At 41.8% G+C, this 18,329-nt stretch overlaps 1 protein-coding gene across 1 annotated transcript; it reads left to right on the plus strand.

Moving 5' to 3' along the window:
• The first annotated feature begins 834 nt into the window (after positions 1-834).
• LOC123509854 lies at positions 835-14,657 on the plus strand. The gene is made up of 5 exons (XM_045264439.1): positions 835-976; positions 1,945-2,120; positions 8,401-8,498; positions 13,506-13,633; positions 14,594-14,657. The coding sequence occupies exons 1-5, from the start codon at positions 835-837 to the stop codon at positions 14,638-14,640; spliced, it is 591 nt and encodes a 196-aa protein (XP_045120374.1). The 3' UTR covers positions 14,641-14,657.
• Positions 14,658-18,329: the final 3,672 nt, after the last annotated feature.

Below are 18,329 nucleotides of genomic sequence, written 5' to 3' on the forward strand. Positions count from 1 at the left end.
CTTTACCATGTCACCACAACAAAATTACGCCATATCGGAAATATATGTCCATTTAATAGACTAGTGGGTGCATTCTGGGACATGCTTGGCTTACGGTATGTGAAAAGAAATGAAATAAAAGCTGGTAATGATGACCTGCTTCATATCTATCACCTTTTCAATATCTGGGCACTGTTTTCACTCTCACATGTAAAGAAAACCTACAATTAACTGAATGACCTTCAAAGTACCTTAAATAAGTTATCTTGAGGCAGTGTAGAGGGTTGTGGTGCTTGCTTCTTGCTGCTAAACACTGCAGGGAATATAGCAACACTGCACTTGGGTGTGTGTGTGTTTGGGTATATTTAGATAGGTTCTGGAGGTGTTTGGGGGTGTTTAAGAGTGTTTACGAATATTTGAGATAAATAAGAGTGTGTGTGTGTGTTTGTGTGTAGCAAGACTGTACAGTACAGCCCATCACCACTGTTACCAGACCACTACTGGGCTACTGGCGCTTCGAGCCACTTTTCTGATAGGCTTAATCCAGGGTGCCGTACTTTATTTATATGCCTACCCCAAGGTGCCACTTTTCTGATAGGCCTACCCCAGGGTGCCACTTTTCTGATAGGCTTAACCCAGGGTGCCACTTTTCTGATAGGCCTACCCCAAGGTGCCACTTTTCTGATAGGCTTAACCCAGGGCGCCACTTTTCTGATAGGACCTACCCCAGGGTGCCACTTTTCTGATAGGCCTACCCCAGGGTGCCACTTTTCTTCACTTGAGCGACGTTTTATCACTTTGCACAATTGTGGCGGCTCGGTTTGGCGGGAAAGTGAGCGTGGTGTGTCCTGTGTCATGTGTCTGGCGCGGCGTGTCATGTGTCGTGTGAACACTGCAACACTCTCACAACACTGTGTTATTACACACATCCCAGCAAAGTGTCTTAAATCCACGCTAGAGTGTCGGGGCGCGGCAGCGTGCCCCGCCATTGCACACAGTCAGACACACTGAAGGGGCGCGGAACACCATGTCGTTCATTTAGGCTTCACAATATATCAAAAATCAAACCACACCAGCGAAACAAGTAACAAAAACCAAACGACAAATTAAGAGGTGTGAGAATCACTAATTACACACACAAACAAACAATGGCGTCCTAGGAAAACAAACAAATAATATTAATAATAATATCTGAAGGATGAGCAGCGCGGCGCTTTGTCGCGCGCTTGGCGCCAACACAGATTTCAAAATTATATTCATTAATTTGCGTCAAAATACTCGTTCACAAACAACACTGTAGTGACGGAGTGGTGTCATCAGCGCAATAAACCTTAGAAAACAACGAATGTTTGTAATACATTACATAAATACTTCAACAAATGTTTGTAATACATTACACAAATCTTAGCAACAGTAGGCTAGCAATTCATTCTATTTCATTTCTTCTTGATCTATTTCACTATTTTCAATCATTTTACAGCCTAGCAAGGTCATTCATTATTTCCTCCAGTGCTGGGAACCTTCCTTTACCTGAGATACGCCCATCACGCCCACGCCCACCCACGCCCATCATAGCTTACCCACTACTTCACATACACCCACCATTACCCACTATAGGACGCCCACAAGCACACCAACCCGTGCACACCCACCCACGAGGTAGTGGCTAGGTTGTGATGGGCGTGCGTGAAGTGTGGGCGTGTTGGTGAGGTGGTGGGCGTAGGGGAGATGCTCTTAACTTCACCAGTACCATGACGCGTTTTTCATATTCCTTGTGGTGACTATTTGGTGATTTTATACAGAGAGAGAGAGAGAGAGAGAGAGAGAGAGAGAGAGAGAGAGAGAGACTGATAACTTTATTGTTACAGCACTGTGCGGTCCGGCACAGACAAGGGCTGGTCCGGGGCTGGTGACCGCAGTGACCTTTGTGACCGTGTGAACTCCGGGGCTGGTTCTTGCGAGCAGGTTGGGGCGGAGGGCTCGCTACGTCCCGCTGTCGCTCCAAGGCAGTGACCCTCACACACAAGTCCCTGACCTCGCCCCGGATTTCCAGCAAGAGCTGCACCACGTCCTGGAGGGTCGAAGGCACGCCAGCCTGCGATGCGGGGACTGCACGCTCAGCCCCCTACTGCAGCAGTATAGTAAGGGGCAGTCCTGGGTGGCACAGGGTCAGGTGGCCGTAAGGCAGGTGTGAAGAGAGAATAAAGCATTTTTAAGCAAGATTTGAAGATATAAGAGCATTTTTTAGGGTGTTTTTACGGTTCTCAAGGCAGAGTGACATGATTTCTACATTGCTAACAGGAGAACCACTCTTGAAAACCCTTTAGTCATCTCTAGGCCCTTGGAAAACAGTCGTGATGAGAGAATAAAGCTTTTTTAAGCAAGATTTTAAGATATCAGAGCAATTTTTAGGATGTTTTTACGGTTTTAAAGACAGAATGACATGATTTATGCATTAGTAAGAGGAGAAACACTCTTGAAAACTCTCCAGTCATCTCTGAGGCCTTGGAAAACAGTCGTGGAGAGAGAATAAAGCTTTTTTGAATGCGGGCGTAATTCTGCCTTCAAAAGTACGCCTAGGGGTGGGTTGGACGTAAAATTCACACGAAAAACTAGGTTATTGTTGAATTTTGTAAGATTTCAGTACAGTATGGTGTGTTTATATAGAAGTCAAGTATTATATCACTGCCATTTCTTAAGTATACTATTTCAAACTAATATATCTTGTTTGATGTTTTGTTATACGTTTTATCTAGTCATATCATACAACAAAAACGACTATAAAGTGATATAGAGGGACAAAAATTTCATTAAAGAGCGAAGAATTATGAGAAGAAGTCATTACGAAAAGATTGACTCAAAGCGAGAATGTAAAATCAATAAACGACAGAAATTTATAGACGGCAGAAGAGTGACGGTATTATAAGAACATCGCTATTATGGTATCAAGGACTTTTAATATATATTTTAATTCCTATTTATATATGTTGAACTCCTTTCCCGTGCTGTGGGTGGAGTGGGCGGCGTGTCGGGGCGTGGGCGGCGTTGAAATAGGTGATATAAGATTTTGGTGTGTTCTGTTCTGTCTTATTTCAGTCCAGCTGGTCTATCCCAGTGCCTCCCAGCCTCCTGCATCCCAGCCCCCAGTGTCTCCCAGCCTCCCAGTGCCTCCCAGTGCTCCCAGCCTCCCAGTGCCCTCCCAGCCTCTCCCAGTGCCTCCCAGCCTCCCAGTGCCTCCTCCCAGTGCCTCCCAGCCTCTCCCAGTGCATCCCGGCCTCTCCCAGTACCTCCCAGCCTCTCCCAGTCTCTCCCAGCCTCTCCCAGTGCATCCCGGCCTCTCCCAGTACCTCCCAGCCTCTCCCAGTGCCTCCCAGCCTCCTCCTCCCAGTCCCAGTGCCTCCCAGCCTCCTCCCCAGTGCCTCCCAGCCTCTCCCAGTGCATCCCAGTGCCTCCCAGTGCCTCCCAACCTCTCCCAGTGCATCCCAGCCTCTCCCAGTGCCTCCCATCCTCTCCCAGTGCCTCCCAACCTCTCCCAGTGGCATCACAGCTTCTCCCAGTGCATCCCAACCTCTCCCAGTGCCTCCCAGTCTCTCCCAACCTCTCCCAGTGCCTCCCAGTCTCTCCCAGTGCATCCCAACCTCTCCCAGTGCATCCCAACCTCTCCCAGTGCCTCCCAATCTCTCCCAGTGCAACCCAGTCTCTCTCAGTGCCTCCCAGCCTCTTCCAGTGCCTCCCAACCTCTCCCAGTGCCTCCCAGCTCTCCCAGTCTCTCCCAACCTCTCCCAGTGCCTCCCAGCCTCTCCCAGTGCATCCCAACCTCTCCCAGTGCCTCCCAGTCTCTCACAGTGCCTCCCAGTCTCTCCCAACCTCTCCCAGTGCCTCCCAGCCTCTCCTATTGCCTCCCAGCCTCTCCCAGTGCCTCCCAGCCTCTCCCAGTGCCTCCCAGCCTCTCCCAGTGCATCCCAACCTCTCCCAGTGACATCACAGCTTTTTCCAGTGCATCCCAGCCTCTCCCAGTGCCTCCCAGCCTCTCTCAGTGTATTCCAGCCTTTCCCAGTTGAGTTGAGTTGTAGGTCGGGAGAGATGCCTTTGTATCGGCTCTCCCTGACGTATTTTTCTGGCTGTCGTGGTCTTTTGTTCTTTCACTTATTGATTTCTGTTATCGTCTTCTATTTCCTTGATCTTCTTTTGTCTTACATTCCAAAATTTTTGCAGAGTTGTGTTTGTTTGTTGTATGTCTGTATTGTTAAAAAGCAGAGCCCCAATTATTTTTTCAGTATTTTCCTGGTATGGCTGGTGTATTAATTTCTCCCTCTTTATGCTTTGGCAAAATGAATTGATGTTACAATTAACGCTTTTTCATCTTGAAAGATTTTTGTATGCAGTATTTTAGAACAAAATGTTATTTTCAATTGTACTACGTTCTGTGAAACCTCCTTGCGTTTGTTTCCTAAGCTGTTCTTTGTTATGTGATCTTCTAAGCTATCTCTTATGATTGACATCATTAGTTTATACCCAACGTTAGTTAATGCAATAGGTCTCAAATCCTTGGCTTTTGGGCATCTTGTTTTGGGGATCATCACTGTCCTTGATTCTTTCCAGCTTGGTGGTACATGGCCTGACTCTAATGTACTTTTCATTCCCTTTGCTAATATTTCCTTTAATACTGTGCTATTTCCTATCTCCTTGTACATTTGTCCTTTAATATTATCTGTCCCCACAGCTCGTTTGCTCTTCATTTTTCCCAGACACCTCGCCACTCTTTCCTCTGTGATAATGTTCTGTTGTAATTGCACCTCTCCTCCTGTCACCCTTCTTGCCATGTCGATGTGTTCCCATACCTCCACTGCACAAGTCTGTATATATTGCATTTGTGTCCCTTGTTCATCAACTGCGTTCAGCCTAACTGATCGTTTCTCTTCTATGTCTTTGATCATGTTCTCATACTCCTCTCTCTCCTCACATTCCACATTTCTTCAATATTGTTTTCATATTTTCTATATATGTTGCTCCACAATTTCTTTACCTCCTCCCCCCCACCTTCTCCTGCTCCAGTTGTACCCCATCTTCTCCATAGATTTTAGGGATTTTTCTCCTTGATCTTTTCCCTTTTAGCTTCTTAATGTACTCCCACATCTTCTTTCCTCCATCCTTGCTTTCCTTCATTTCTTTGACTGTTTTCTCTTCTTGTTTACAGATCTCCTTTTTTATTAGCACATGTACCCTTTCTTTTTGCTTTGGGTATAACTCCTTCCACCTTTCCCTCTCTTCTTCATTTGTTGTTGCATTTCTCCTCCTCCTTTCTTTGATTTCTTTCCTAATTACATCATTTATCCATACAGGCTCTGTGTTCTTGCTATTCTTTTCTCCTCTTCTCCTATATTTTCCTTTTAGCACCTTCTCTTTATTAGTGACTCCAATTTTTCAATGTTCTCCACTTCCTTATTTAGCGCCTGGCTTTCCATGCACACCCAAAATCTTTCTAAGGAATTATTGTCTGTTTTATAATACTCCTTCACAACCCACTCTTTTCTCTCACATTTTTTCTTCTTCTCTTTTATTATTAGCTCCACTTCAATTGGATTGTGGTCTGACATGTCAAAATGTCCTTCTCCTCATCTATATGCATGCTCTTGAATTTCCTATAGACTTGATTTGTTGCCAGTACATAATCAATAACACTCCTTTGTTCATTTCTGCTCCATGTGAACTCTCCTCCTGTGCATTTGCAATCATCATTTAACATTATCAATTCCAAAATGATTTCTCCATTTGTATTCACCTTCTGCTCCCCTTTGAAGCCCACATGTCCATTAAAGTCACCCATGACTAAGAGCGGGTGAGAGTTTCCATTTATTATCCTTTCCATTTGTAGCTTAATATTATTATTTCTGGGTGGATCGTTAACACTCAGGTAAACCACTACTAGTCTCATCTCCCATCCTCTCATTTTCCCTTTTGTGTGCAATATATCCGGACATTTTGTTGGTATCTTCTCTAGGTCTACTCCTGTATCCTTCCTATATAGCACCATTAGTCCTCCTCCCTTTCTATCTTGCTCCTCTCTCATATTATCTACTATCACACAGTTATCACTGAAGTTTATATCTCTTAGCTTCTTCTGGGTCTCTGTTAAGCAAACTATACTATCATCACTCACTAACTCTTCTACTTCTTTTGCTTTAGTTTGTGTTAGCCCTTGTATATTTATTACCTTCATTTTGACACTCTTTTCGCTGATTTCTTTGTCCCGTACACCTGTATTTCAGTCCCCACCAGTGCCTTCTCCTACTCTCACAATTTTTCCCCTCTGTATTTTCCACTGGCCTCCTTGTCTTCTTTTGTCTTGCAACTTTTCCTTTAGCATTGCGTCTTGTTCTCTCTCTTTCTTAGTTTTGTCAGGGCAATCCTGATTTGACTTATGTCTTCCTCATGACAGTCTCTCAGCTGTCTGCCCCTCTTCACCACCTCCCATTTATCATATACATCACGCAGACATACATACTATTAGGGGCCTCTCACTCCCTCTCACTTTCATTCCCATTCTGTACATCTTCTCCACCTGTGCTCCTTCCACCCATAACTTCTCATGAAATACATGCTCACAGACTTCTCTGTCCTCCTTTTCTCTCTCCCAGTCCATCCCAGTGTGTGTGTGTAAATAATAATAATAATAATATGGTTTATTAGTAATTGCAGTACATAGATACTGAAAATGCACACATGGGGATTGCGGAAGACTTAAGATGAGAACCTTAAGTTAGCTGTTTATGGGTGGCACCATGGAGGGGATAGCACTGTGATGATAACGGTCAGTTCTTGGGGCCTTGAGTGGCGTGACCACGTTTGTGTGTGGTGTGGCATGGATTGGCTGGGGCGCGTCAGGGGGGGGAGATGTTGTAGCCGTGAGTGGCACAGCAGGCCTCTACCCATCTTGACGAGGGCCGCTTGGTGTGTATTTACCTAGTTGTATTTTATCTAGTTGTAGTTTTACAGGGCCTGGGCTTTATGGTGGTGTGGCCCCGTCTCCATATCTACACTTATCCAATCTTACTTTAAAAGTATGCACACTCGTTGCAGACACTACTTCTTCATCTAAACTGTTCCACGTCTCAATACATCTCTGCGGGAAACTATATTTTTTAATATCTCTCAGACATCTTCCTTTTCTCAGCTTTTTACTATGCGATCTTGTGCTTCGGATGTCATATTCTTCTCTCAGGATCAGTTTCTCATTATCCACTTGGTCCATTCTGTTGATCAATTTATAAACTTGTATCAGGTCTCCTCTCTCCCTTCTTTGTTCCAGGGTTGGTAGATCCATAGCCTTTAGTCTCTCCTCATATGTCATCCCTTCAAATTCTGGAACCATTCTTGTAGCTATTCTTTGTAGCCTCTCCAATTTCTTTATGTGTTTCTTTTTATGAGGAGTCCACACTACTCCTGCATATTCCAATCTGGGTCTTATTATAGTACTTATCAATTTCTTCATCATTTCTTTGTCCATGTAGTGAAATGCTACTCAAATATTCCTTAGCAAATTATATGTTTCTCTAAAATTCTATCAATATGGCTTACTTGTTGATTGTTTTCTTCCATCGTCACTCCTAAGTCCTTTTCCTTTTGACTTTCTCCAGTTCTACTCCATCTCCCATCTTATAGATTCCCACGGGTCGTCTTTCACTCTTTCCCATTTCCATGACATGACTTTTGTTCACATTGAATTCCATTTCCCACTTCTTACTCCATTCCCAGATCTTATTTAGGTCTTCTTGCAGTATTTCAGTGTGTGTGTGTGTGTGTGTGTGTGTGTGTGTGTGTGTGTGTCATACAAAGTCAGTTTTTATCCAATATTTCTACAGTGTGTTGTTTAAATAGAGATAGTTTTGTGTATTTCTTTGCTACAACAACATTCATTAAAGTTTCTCTCTCTCTCTCTCTCTCTCTCTCTCTCTCTCTCTCTCTCTCTCTCTCTCTCTCTCTCTCTCTCTCTCTCTCTCTCTCTCTCAGATGTTAATCAAGTTTTATTTTTTTGAGATTGTGTAAAATTATTTTAAGAAAGTGTCATGTTTTGAGGTAATTTAAGACAGTTTGGTAGGTTTTGAAGGCATTTTAAGACAGTTGGGATGTTTTCAGGGTATTTTAAGACAGTTTGTCATGTTTTGAGTTAATTTTAAGACAGTTTGTCATGTTTTGAGTTATTTTAAGACAGTTTGGTAGGTTTTGGGGGCATTTTAAGACAGTTTGGGATGTTTTGAGGCTTTTAAGACAGTTTGACATGTTTTGAGGCATTTTGAGATAGATTGGTATTTTTTGAGGGCATTATAAGACAATTTTGGGCATGATAAGACAACTTTATTGACATTAGGAAGGGTGCATGGAGGTCACAAGATTATTGGTGTTCTGTTTGTTAATCTCCAGGCCACATACTCTCCCTGTCTCCACCACCACCTGACCACCACTCTCTCTGCGTCTTCCATGCTGCTCGCTGACAGCATTCCATCGTCTGCAAAGAATAAGTGAGTCACATTTAAAGTGTCATCTTTGAAGCACAAATTTACACTTTCTAATGTCTTTATTATTATTTTGAAAGTTATTAACCCCTTCAGTACTGGGACCTATTTTTACCTTGAGGTTTGTGTACCATTAGACCATTTTGATGACATTAGGGCAGAGGATAAATGGCCACAGTCTTCACTATTTTAACCCCTTCAGTACTGGGACACATTTTTACCTTGAGATTTGTGTACCATTAGACCATTTTATTGACATTAGGAAGGGTGTATGGAGGGCAGAAGATTAATGGCCACAGTCTTCACTATTTTAACCCCTTCAGTACTGGGACACATTTTTACCTTGAGATTTGTGTACCATTAGACCATTTTATTGACATTAGGAAGGGTGTATGGAGGTCAGAGGATTAATGGCCACAGTCTTCACTATTTTAACCCCTTCAGTACTGGGACACATTTTTACCTTGAGGTTTGTGTACCATTAGACCATTTTGATGACATTAGGAAGGGTGTATGGAGGTCAGAAGATTAATGGCCACAGTCTTCACTATTTTAACCCCTTCAGTACTGGGACACATTTTTACCTTGAGATTTGTGTACCATTAGACCATTTTATTGACATTAGGAAGGGTGTATGGAGGGCAGAAGATTAATGGCCACAGTCTTCACTATTTTAACCCCTTCAGTACTGGGACACATTTTTACCTTGAGATTTGTGTACCATTAGACCATTTTATTGACATTAGGAAGGGTGTATGGAGGTCAGAGGATTAATGGCCACAGTCTTCACTATTTTAACCCCTTCAGTACTGGGACACATTTTTACCTTGAGACCATTTTATGTACCATTAGACCATTTTATGGACATTAGGAAGGGTGTACTGGAGGCAGAAGATTAATTGGCCACAGTGTACTTAGACCATTTTATTGACATTAGTACTGGGACAGAAGATTAATGGCCACAGTCTTCACTATTTTAACCCAGTACTGAGACACATTTTACCTTGAGATTTGTGTACCATTAGACCATTTTATTGACATTAGGAAGGGTGTATGGAGGCAGAAGATTAATGGCCACAGTCTTCACTATTTTAACCCCTTCAGTACTGGGACACATTTTTACCTTGAGATTTGTGTACCATTAGACCATTTTATTGACATTAGGAAGGGTGTATGGAGGCAGAAGATTAATGGCCACAGTCTTCACTATTTTAACCCCTTCAGTACTGGGACATATTTTTACCTTGAGATTTGTGTACCATTAGACCATTTTATTGACATTAGGAAGGGTGTATGGAGGCAGAAGATTAATGGCCACAGTCTTCACTATTTTAACCCCTTCAGTACTGGGACACATTTTACCTTGAGATTTGTGTACCATTAGACCATTTTATTGACATTAGGAAGGGTGTATGGAGGCAGAAGATTAATGGCCACAGTCTTCACTATTTTAACCCCTTCAGTACTGGGACACATTTTTACCTTGAGATTTGTGTACCATTAGACCATTTTATTGACATTAGGAAGGGTGTATGGAGGACAGAAGATTAATGGCCACAGTCTTCACTATTTTAACCCCTTCAGTACTGGGACACATTTTTACCTTGAGATTTGTGTACCATTAGACCATTTTATTGACATTAGGAAGGGTGTATGGAGGCAGAAGATTAATGGCCACAGTCTTCACTATTTTAACCCCTTCAGTACTGGGACACATTTTTACCTTGAGATTTGTGTACCATTAGACCATTTTATTGACATTAGGAAGGGTGTATGGAGGCAGAAGATTAATGGCCACAGTCTTCACTATTTTAACCCCTTCAGTACTGGGACACATTTTTACCTTGAGATTTGTGTACCATTAGACCATTTTATTGACATTAGGAAGGGTGTATGGAGGCAGAAGATTAATGGCCACAGTCTTCACTATTTTAACCCCTTCAGTACTGGGACACATTTTTACCTTGAGATTTGTGTACCATTAGACCATTTTATTGACATTAGGAAGGGTGTATGGAGGCAGAAGATTAATGGCCACAGTCTTCACTATTTTAACCCCTTCAGTACTGGGACACATTTTTACCTTGAGATTTGTGTACCATTAGACCATTTTATTGACATTAGGAAGGGTGTATGGAGGCAGAAGATTAATGGCCACAGTCTTCACTATTTTAACCCCTTCAGTACTGGGACACATTTTTACCTTGAGATTTGTGTACCATTAGACCATTTTATTGACATTAGGAAGGGTGTATGGAGGCAGAAGATTAATGGCCACAGTCTTCACTATTTTAACCCCTTCAGTACTGGGACACATTTTTACCTTGAGATTTGTGTACCATTAGACCATTTTATTGACATTAGGAAGGGTGTATGGAGGCAGAAGATTAATGGCCACAGTCTTCACTATTTTAACCCCTTCAGTACTGGGACACATTTTTACCTTGAGATTTGTGTACCATTAGACCATTTTATTGACATTAGGAAGGGTGTATGGAGGCAGAAGATTAATGGCCACAGTCTTCACTATTTTAACCCCTTCAGTACTGGGACACATTTTTACCTTGAGATTTGTGTACCATTAGACCATTTTATTGACATTAGGAAGGGTGTATGGAGGACAGAAGATTAATGGCCACAGTCTTCACTATTTTAACCCCTTCAGTACTGGGACACATTTTTACCTTCAGATTTGTGTACCATTAGACCATTTTATTGACATTAGGAAGGGTGTATGGAGGCAGAAGATTAATGGCCACAGTCTTCACTATTTTAACCCCTTCAGTACTGGGACACATTTTTACCTTGAGATTTGTGTGCCATTAGACCATTGAGTCTTCACTATTTTAGAGAGAGAGAGAGAGAGAGAGAGAGAGAGCTTAGTGACATATCCAGCCCTAACATTGTCAAGCCACACCATAAGACACCGCCAAGCTCCTCTGAAGTGACGGGTTGTGTGTCTAACCTTCATCAATAGAGTATAGTTGAAGTTGTTATTGTTTTTAAGGTTCCAGTGAGAGATTAACAACATTTCTAAATTATTAACAGCAGGAACACTCTACCTAGTCACCTCTGTGGCCTTCATGGAGAGAGAGAGAGAGAGAGAGAGAGAGAGAGAGAGAGAGAGAGAGAATTTTACATAAAACAGCCCAGCCCCCACACACGCACATTAACCCTCATAGTAATAATAATAACACTGCTGCTCCTGCTACTACTACTACTCGCTCCTCTTTTGTCCCTGCTATGCATTTGAGGCGCGCAGCAGCAGCAGAAAACAGTGAGAATTGAAGGAAATGTTGGGGCGGGCTGTGGGTGTGGGTGAGGTGGGCGGCGGGCGGTGTTAACTGGGGTACATATACACAACCATCGCCTTATTTACCACAGTAATGGCTATTTATCTAGTGTGGTGGTTGATTCTGGCTTTGCTTCACTCTCTGGGTCTGGAAACACAGGGGGAGTGGAAGCAGACATTGCTGGACTGTCCATGGGGAAGGCAGGGGTGAGGCGCCCCCCGTGGGTTCAATATTGACGTAGATAATTCATTTAAAAAATCGCCACAAGAAAAACGGCTCCCAGACTAGTATACACTACACTTTTAGGCGCGATAAATAGTGTAACTAATAATCAAAATATAATATTCCTACCGGGTGGTTTTTATTGAAAGCGGTGGAAAGGAAGGTGTTTGTGTCCAATTAACGGGTGACAAACACACCACAATGTCGAGATGGAAAGCTCACCCAAACTACGTTATATTACATTTTCTGAATAACACAAATTTTCGCTTTCCAGCCGAATAAAGAAAACACAGATTCTTTGTCATATAAAGATTTTTGTTTTCTATTTTGTTACCATTCAAAATTTTGAAATTGAAAATACGAATAGGTAGACTAAACTTTATGGAATATTGTTACTTGAATCATGTTTTTCATATCTTTTAAGTGTTATATCAAGCACCAAAACAATCCTAGGCGTGCTAATAAAAAAAAAAAAAACGTTATATTCCTTGCAGTGACTTTAACGTTATTTTTTCGGTAAACCAAAACACAGCTGGACTCGATTCTATTGTAGTTTAGAAATTAGTTTACTTTACTAATAACAAATCAGATATCAGAAAAGTGCCAACTTCACTAATTAAGTAGAAATATTTCAATCCATACGGCTAAATATGTATTTTATCAAGATTTGAGTGACCCCAACACCCCCATTTCGGTATTGGGAATATAATACACATGTTATTTTCATTTTTCTTTACCATTTCATATTTTATTTATTTTATTTCAATGTTATTTTGAATTTTATAAGAAGTTTGAGTGATAGAGGAAGTGTATACAATGATGTTGACATTTTGCGTAGAAGAAGAAGAAGGAGAAGATCCGCCATTGTTAGCTCTTTTTTGAGATTTACAGTTTTTGAACATTTGTGGAGCAGGTGAGTTATTCCCAAGTGTGTGCGTGTACATGCTTATTATCTAAAGTATGTAGAGTTAGTGAGACGTGCCAATTAAGGTGAAAAAGTCTGGTAAAGTGAAAATAAGTGCGTCTTTATAAGCAAACTTTTGGGTTTTGTTGCCTCATATTTGCGGTGGTCATTCCTGCCCTCCTACGCATTGTCACGCCCCCATATTGCCTCCATAGATAGCTTATGCACCCATACACCTCCCATGCGCGGGATAGTTTGATAGTTGAAGCGGTTACTGAGATATGGTGGTGTTCTTGTGTTAGGCAGTGTCCGCCATCCTGCCTTCCACATCGGCCCTCTCTGTGTTAACTATTTTCAGTTTTTCTTATTTACTACGCCTTGTCACGCCCCATATTGCCTCCGTAGATAGTTTGTGGATCCATACACCTCCCATATGCGTGATAGTTTGATAGTTGAAGTGGTTAGTGAGATATGGTGGTGTTATAGTGTGGTAGGCAGTGTCCTTCACCCTTTCCTACGCCTTGTCACGCCTCATTTATACTATTACTACCACCACCACCACTACCACTACTACAACAACTACCACTATTCCAGAGGTGCACCATGGCTTGCCACAATGTCACAATGGGTTCTTGGAGAGCCGCTGCTGTTGACTTGCTGCATGTCTCCTCTCTGCGGCAAAACTCCACAAATACTCCACTCACCAAGTTCCAGAGGGAGAGGTGAGTGTGTGTGGGTGTGGGAAAGGTGTCCTCAGGTGTGCTGTGAGTGTGGTGTGTGTGTAAGTGTGTTTTTTGTACGTTTTTGTAATGTCAACTATAGCTACCTATGTATAGTGTTTATTTTTTTTTTTTTTGGTGTTGGTTGGCTAGGGTAAACTTATTGTGGGCGTTTTCCAGGTGTGATTTAAGGGTTGTTTGTGGAGTGTGTGTGTGTGTGTGTGATGCAATATTTTTAGGTAATTTTTGGTGCGTTTTGGTTAGGTAATGTTTGTCTTGTTTCCTCCACAGGTTACCTCCAGGCTTTTCCTTCAGTAGACTATTTCCTCCATGTTTCCTCCACCTTCCCTCTAATTTTGAGTCTCCTATCTCACTTCTATCATAGTCAAAATAGTACTTTTCTAAATCTCACTTCAAAACCTGATAATTTTTCTCATTTTTCCTCCACCACCTCCTTTTCTTTCCTCCATATCTCCTCCACACACCAAGCTGTGTACTGTGCAGGTGTGTGCGGGTGTGGGAAGGGTGTCCGCAGGTGTGGTGTGTGTGTGTGTACGTGTGGTGTGTGTGTAAATGTTTTTAGTGTAAGCTACTATATATTTTTTGGGTGTGTGTTTTTTGCATTTTCCAGTGTTTGCAAAGGGTTGTTTGTGGTTTGTTGGTGTGTGCAGGTGTGGGAATGGTGTGTGCTGGTGTGCTGTGTGTTTGGTGAGTGTCGGTGTGTGAAAGCGTGTTTTTCCTTACAATTTTGTCTCATAAACCTCAATTTTTAACTTGTTTTGGCCGGAAAATATTTGTCTTTTTAAAATCCTCCTATTACCACCACCACCACCACCACCACTGTCCAACCACACCCACAACCACCACAAACAACCAACATTACCACATCAGATGCTCACAAAACCACACCATTTCACTACCACCACTAGTACTATTATAACCACCACCACCTCCTCCCAACAGGATCACCAGCCACCACCGGCCGTACTAAAGGAAGTGGCTCTATGTAGGGATGGAACATAGCAACTACACCAGCTGGGACACACCTAGCCAACTGTGAGTATTGAAGGCTGTTTTAGGGTGTTTGAAGACTTTGAGGGTGTTTAAGGCTACTTTAGGGTGTTTTAAGGCTGTCTTAGGGTATTTTTAGGCTGTTTTAGATTGTTTAAGGCTATTTTAGGGTGTTTGAAGAATTTTAGGATGTTTAAGGCAGTTTTAAGCTATTTTAAGGGTGTTTAAGACTGTTTTTAGGGTTATTTTAAGGCTATTTAAGGGTGTTTAAGACTGTTTTTAACTATTTTAGGCTATGTTAGGGTGTTTTAAGGGTGTTTCAAGATATTTACAGTACATGCACACACCATCGCTCCATCAGTGCTTCATCTACTCGCTTTGTGTGTTTTTTATGATTCAGTGACAAAGTGACTAACTGTTTTCAGGGACACTGGGTACGGTGGCTTGGGGAGGGACCGTGTGGCCTGAGGGGAGGGTGGTGGCCGGTGGGCAGTGTGTTACTGACCAGTGTGGTGTAATGGTGTTGTCATTGTCACCCTTGAGGGATTCTGAGGGTGAGCTGGCTCTATTAGATGAATTACAGGATTCTGAGGACAATGAGAGTCAATCAGAAGGACTCATTAGTGACTCACATGAGGAATATTTGCCAGAAAAGGACAGTGAGGCCAGGAGCTCCCAGGAAGAAAGTGATGGAAGTGGTGAGGATGACAATTAAGGAAGATGGAAAGCATGTATGTTGATTTAGAAGGGTGTATGGTTTTAAATGTGGACATGGAAGCAGCAAGGATAAGAATTAAGGGAGATGGAAAGTATATATGTTGATTTAGAAGAGTGTACAGTTTTAAATGTGGACACAGAAGTGTGGAGGATGACAATTAAGAGAGATGGAAAGCATGTATGTTGATTTAGAAGAGTGTACAGTTTTAAATGTGGACACAGAAGTTTGGAGGATGAGAATTAAGAGAGATGAAAGTATATATGTTGATTTAGAAGAGTGTACAGTTTTAAATGTGGACATGGAAGTGTGGAGGATGAGGATTAAGAGAGATGAAAGTATCTATGTTGATTTAGAAGAGTGTAAGGTTTAAAATGTTGACATGGAAGTGTGGAGGATGACAATTAGGAGAGATAGAAAGCATTTATGTTGATTTAGAAGAGTGTACAGTTTTTAAATGTCAACACAAAAGCAGTGAGGATAAGAATTAAGGAGATGGAAAACATAGATGTTGACAGTACCTTGGCATGTGACTGGCCATGTGTGCTGAAGGGCAGGAGATCCGCACTTCAAGCAGGAATGCTGGAAAGAATGAAAAAAAAAAAAAGAAAAGAAAAATTAGGTTGCTTATCAACAATAATGAGATGATGAGTGAATGTATCCAAGATTATTTATAGAAGCCAGTAAATATTGGTACAGAATGAATAACCAACATACTTGAAATGCAAGTTGCAAAATTGATCTCTGCATGTGTCACCAGATCAGTGGTGGGGCAGGTGGGCCATGTTTCTGGCAGGATTGCTGAAAAAAAAGGTGGTTAATCAACAGTAATGAGATACTAATGCATGATAAGTAGACATATCCAAGATCAAATACAGTAAAGCCAGTATATATTGGTACAAAATAATCAACATACTTGAAATGCAAGTTGCAGAATTCATCTCGATACAGGCGACCCGGATTTTGTCGAGCAGCTGGAAGTGGTGGCACTTCTTGTACGAAGTCGTGCTGCTGCTCTTCAAAGTCAGGGTGGCCTGCATCAATAGGAATAGGAATATTCCTGTCTTTACATATATTGTGCAACATAGCACAAACATGCACCATCTTGCACACCTTCAATGGTGGGCTGACCCGGACCTCACTGTGCAAGACATGAAATCGGTGTTTCAGCTGCCCAGTGCCTCTTTGGACAACACTGCGTGTCTGCTTGTGAACCCTGAAAGAAAACATCAATGATAATAACAGCCATCATATACCATTAACCTGTCAATATGATGGGGACAATCAAAATTCTATCCAGGTGTTGTTGTATTAAATTATTTTCATGATTTATTTTTCTTGCTCTACAAACCAATATGTATTAGTAGGAACTGTGGCACTGTCCAAATGAAGTGGTCCCTCCAGTTTTCCTCGTTTCCCAGCTCCACCCTCACAGCTCTCACTCAGCCGACATGACATCTATTGAAAATATGATAACCAAAACATTGAAGTAATGCAGTTCACAACCTGCACAGTGGGACATCTTGCCTCAAACTGAATTCAAATTCATACCGCAAGTCTCAAGGCCACCGTGATTGGTTGAATAAATTATGATTTTTTTTCATTGGCTGCCAGTTCACTTTCAAACGGAAGTAACCAATCAGCGGAAACAATAGCTCAAACAAAACGAGTCACTAATGTTGGCCCGCACGCTAGCCGCTGCCCTGGGTCGAGCAGCTCTCGCCAGTCTGTCTCTGTTCTATTGACTCGGGAGTGAGATCGCCAAAATACGATTAAATTTTTGAAATTCGGTATCACCATTATAAATAGGTTGCGCCTTATAAATATGGGATTAAAAATACTCGTAATGAGGAGCTCTATCTCATGAGGTGGGTAAAAAACATTTAGTGGAATGTGGTGAAACACTGGAATAATACTGTTTTTGTATGTTTTGTAATGTCAACTATAGCTACCTATGTATAGTGTTTATTTTTTTGGTGTGGGTTGGCTAGGGTAGACTTATTGTGGGTGTTTTCCAGGTGTGATTTAAGGGTTGTTTGTGGAGTGCAGGTGTGTGTGTGTGTGTGTATGTATTTACCTAGTTGTAGTTTTACAGGGCCTGGGCTTTATGCTCGTGTGGTCCCGTCTCCATATCTAGACTTATCTAATTTTTCTTTAAAACTATGTACACTCTTTGCTGACACCACTTCCTCACTCAAACTGTTCCAAGTCTCAACACATCTTTGCGGAAACTAAATTTTTAACATCTCTCAGACATCGTCCCTTCCTTAGTTTCTTACTATGCGATCTTGTGCTTCTAAAGTCATATTCTTCTCTCAGGATCAGTTTCTCATTATCCACTTCATCCATTCCGTTAATCAATTTATAAACTTGTATCAGATCCCCTCTCTCTTCTCTGCTCCAAGGTTGGTAGATCCATTGCCTTTAGTCTCTCCTCATATGCCATCCCTTTAAATTCTGGAACCATTCTTGCAGCCATTTTTTGTAGTCTCTCTAATTTTCTTATGTGTTTCTTTTTATGGGGAGTCCACACAACTCCTGCATATTCCAATCTAGGTTTTATTTTAGTACTTATCAATTTCTTCATCATTTCCTTGTCCATATAGTGAAATGCTACTCCAATATTCCTTAGCAAATTATACGTCTCTCTGAAAATTCTATCAATATGGCTTGTGTATTTACCTAATTTACCTAATTGTAACATACGGGAAAAGAGCTATGCTCGTACTGTCCCGTCTCCATATCTACTAATGTCCAGCTTTTTCTTAAAATCATGAATATTCCTTGCGTTGACCACTTCCACGTCTAAACTATTCCATGCTTACACCCTTCTATGAGGGAAGCTATATTTTTTCACATCTCTCCTATAAGTGGCCATTTTTAGTTTTTTCCCATGCCCTCTCGACATTCTTTCATTCCACATACACAGATCTTCCTTATCCATTTTTTCCATGCCAATCATCACTCTGTATA

Source organism: Portunus trituberculatus, chromosome 3 (genome assembly GCF_017591435.1).
Source record: "Portunus trituberculatus isolate SZX2019 chromosome 3, ASM1759143v1, whole genome shotgun sequence".
Classification (NCBI taxonomy): Eukaryota; Metazoa; Arthropoda; class Malacostraca; order Decapoda; family Portunidae; genus Portunus; species Portunus trituberculatus.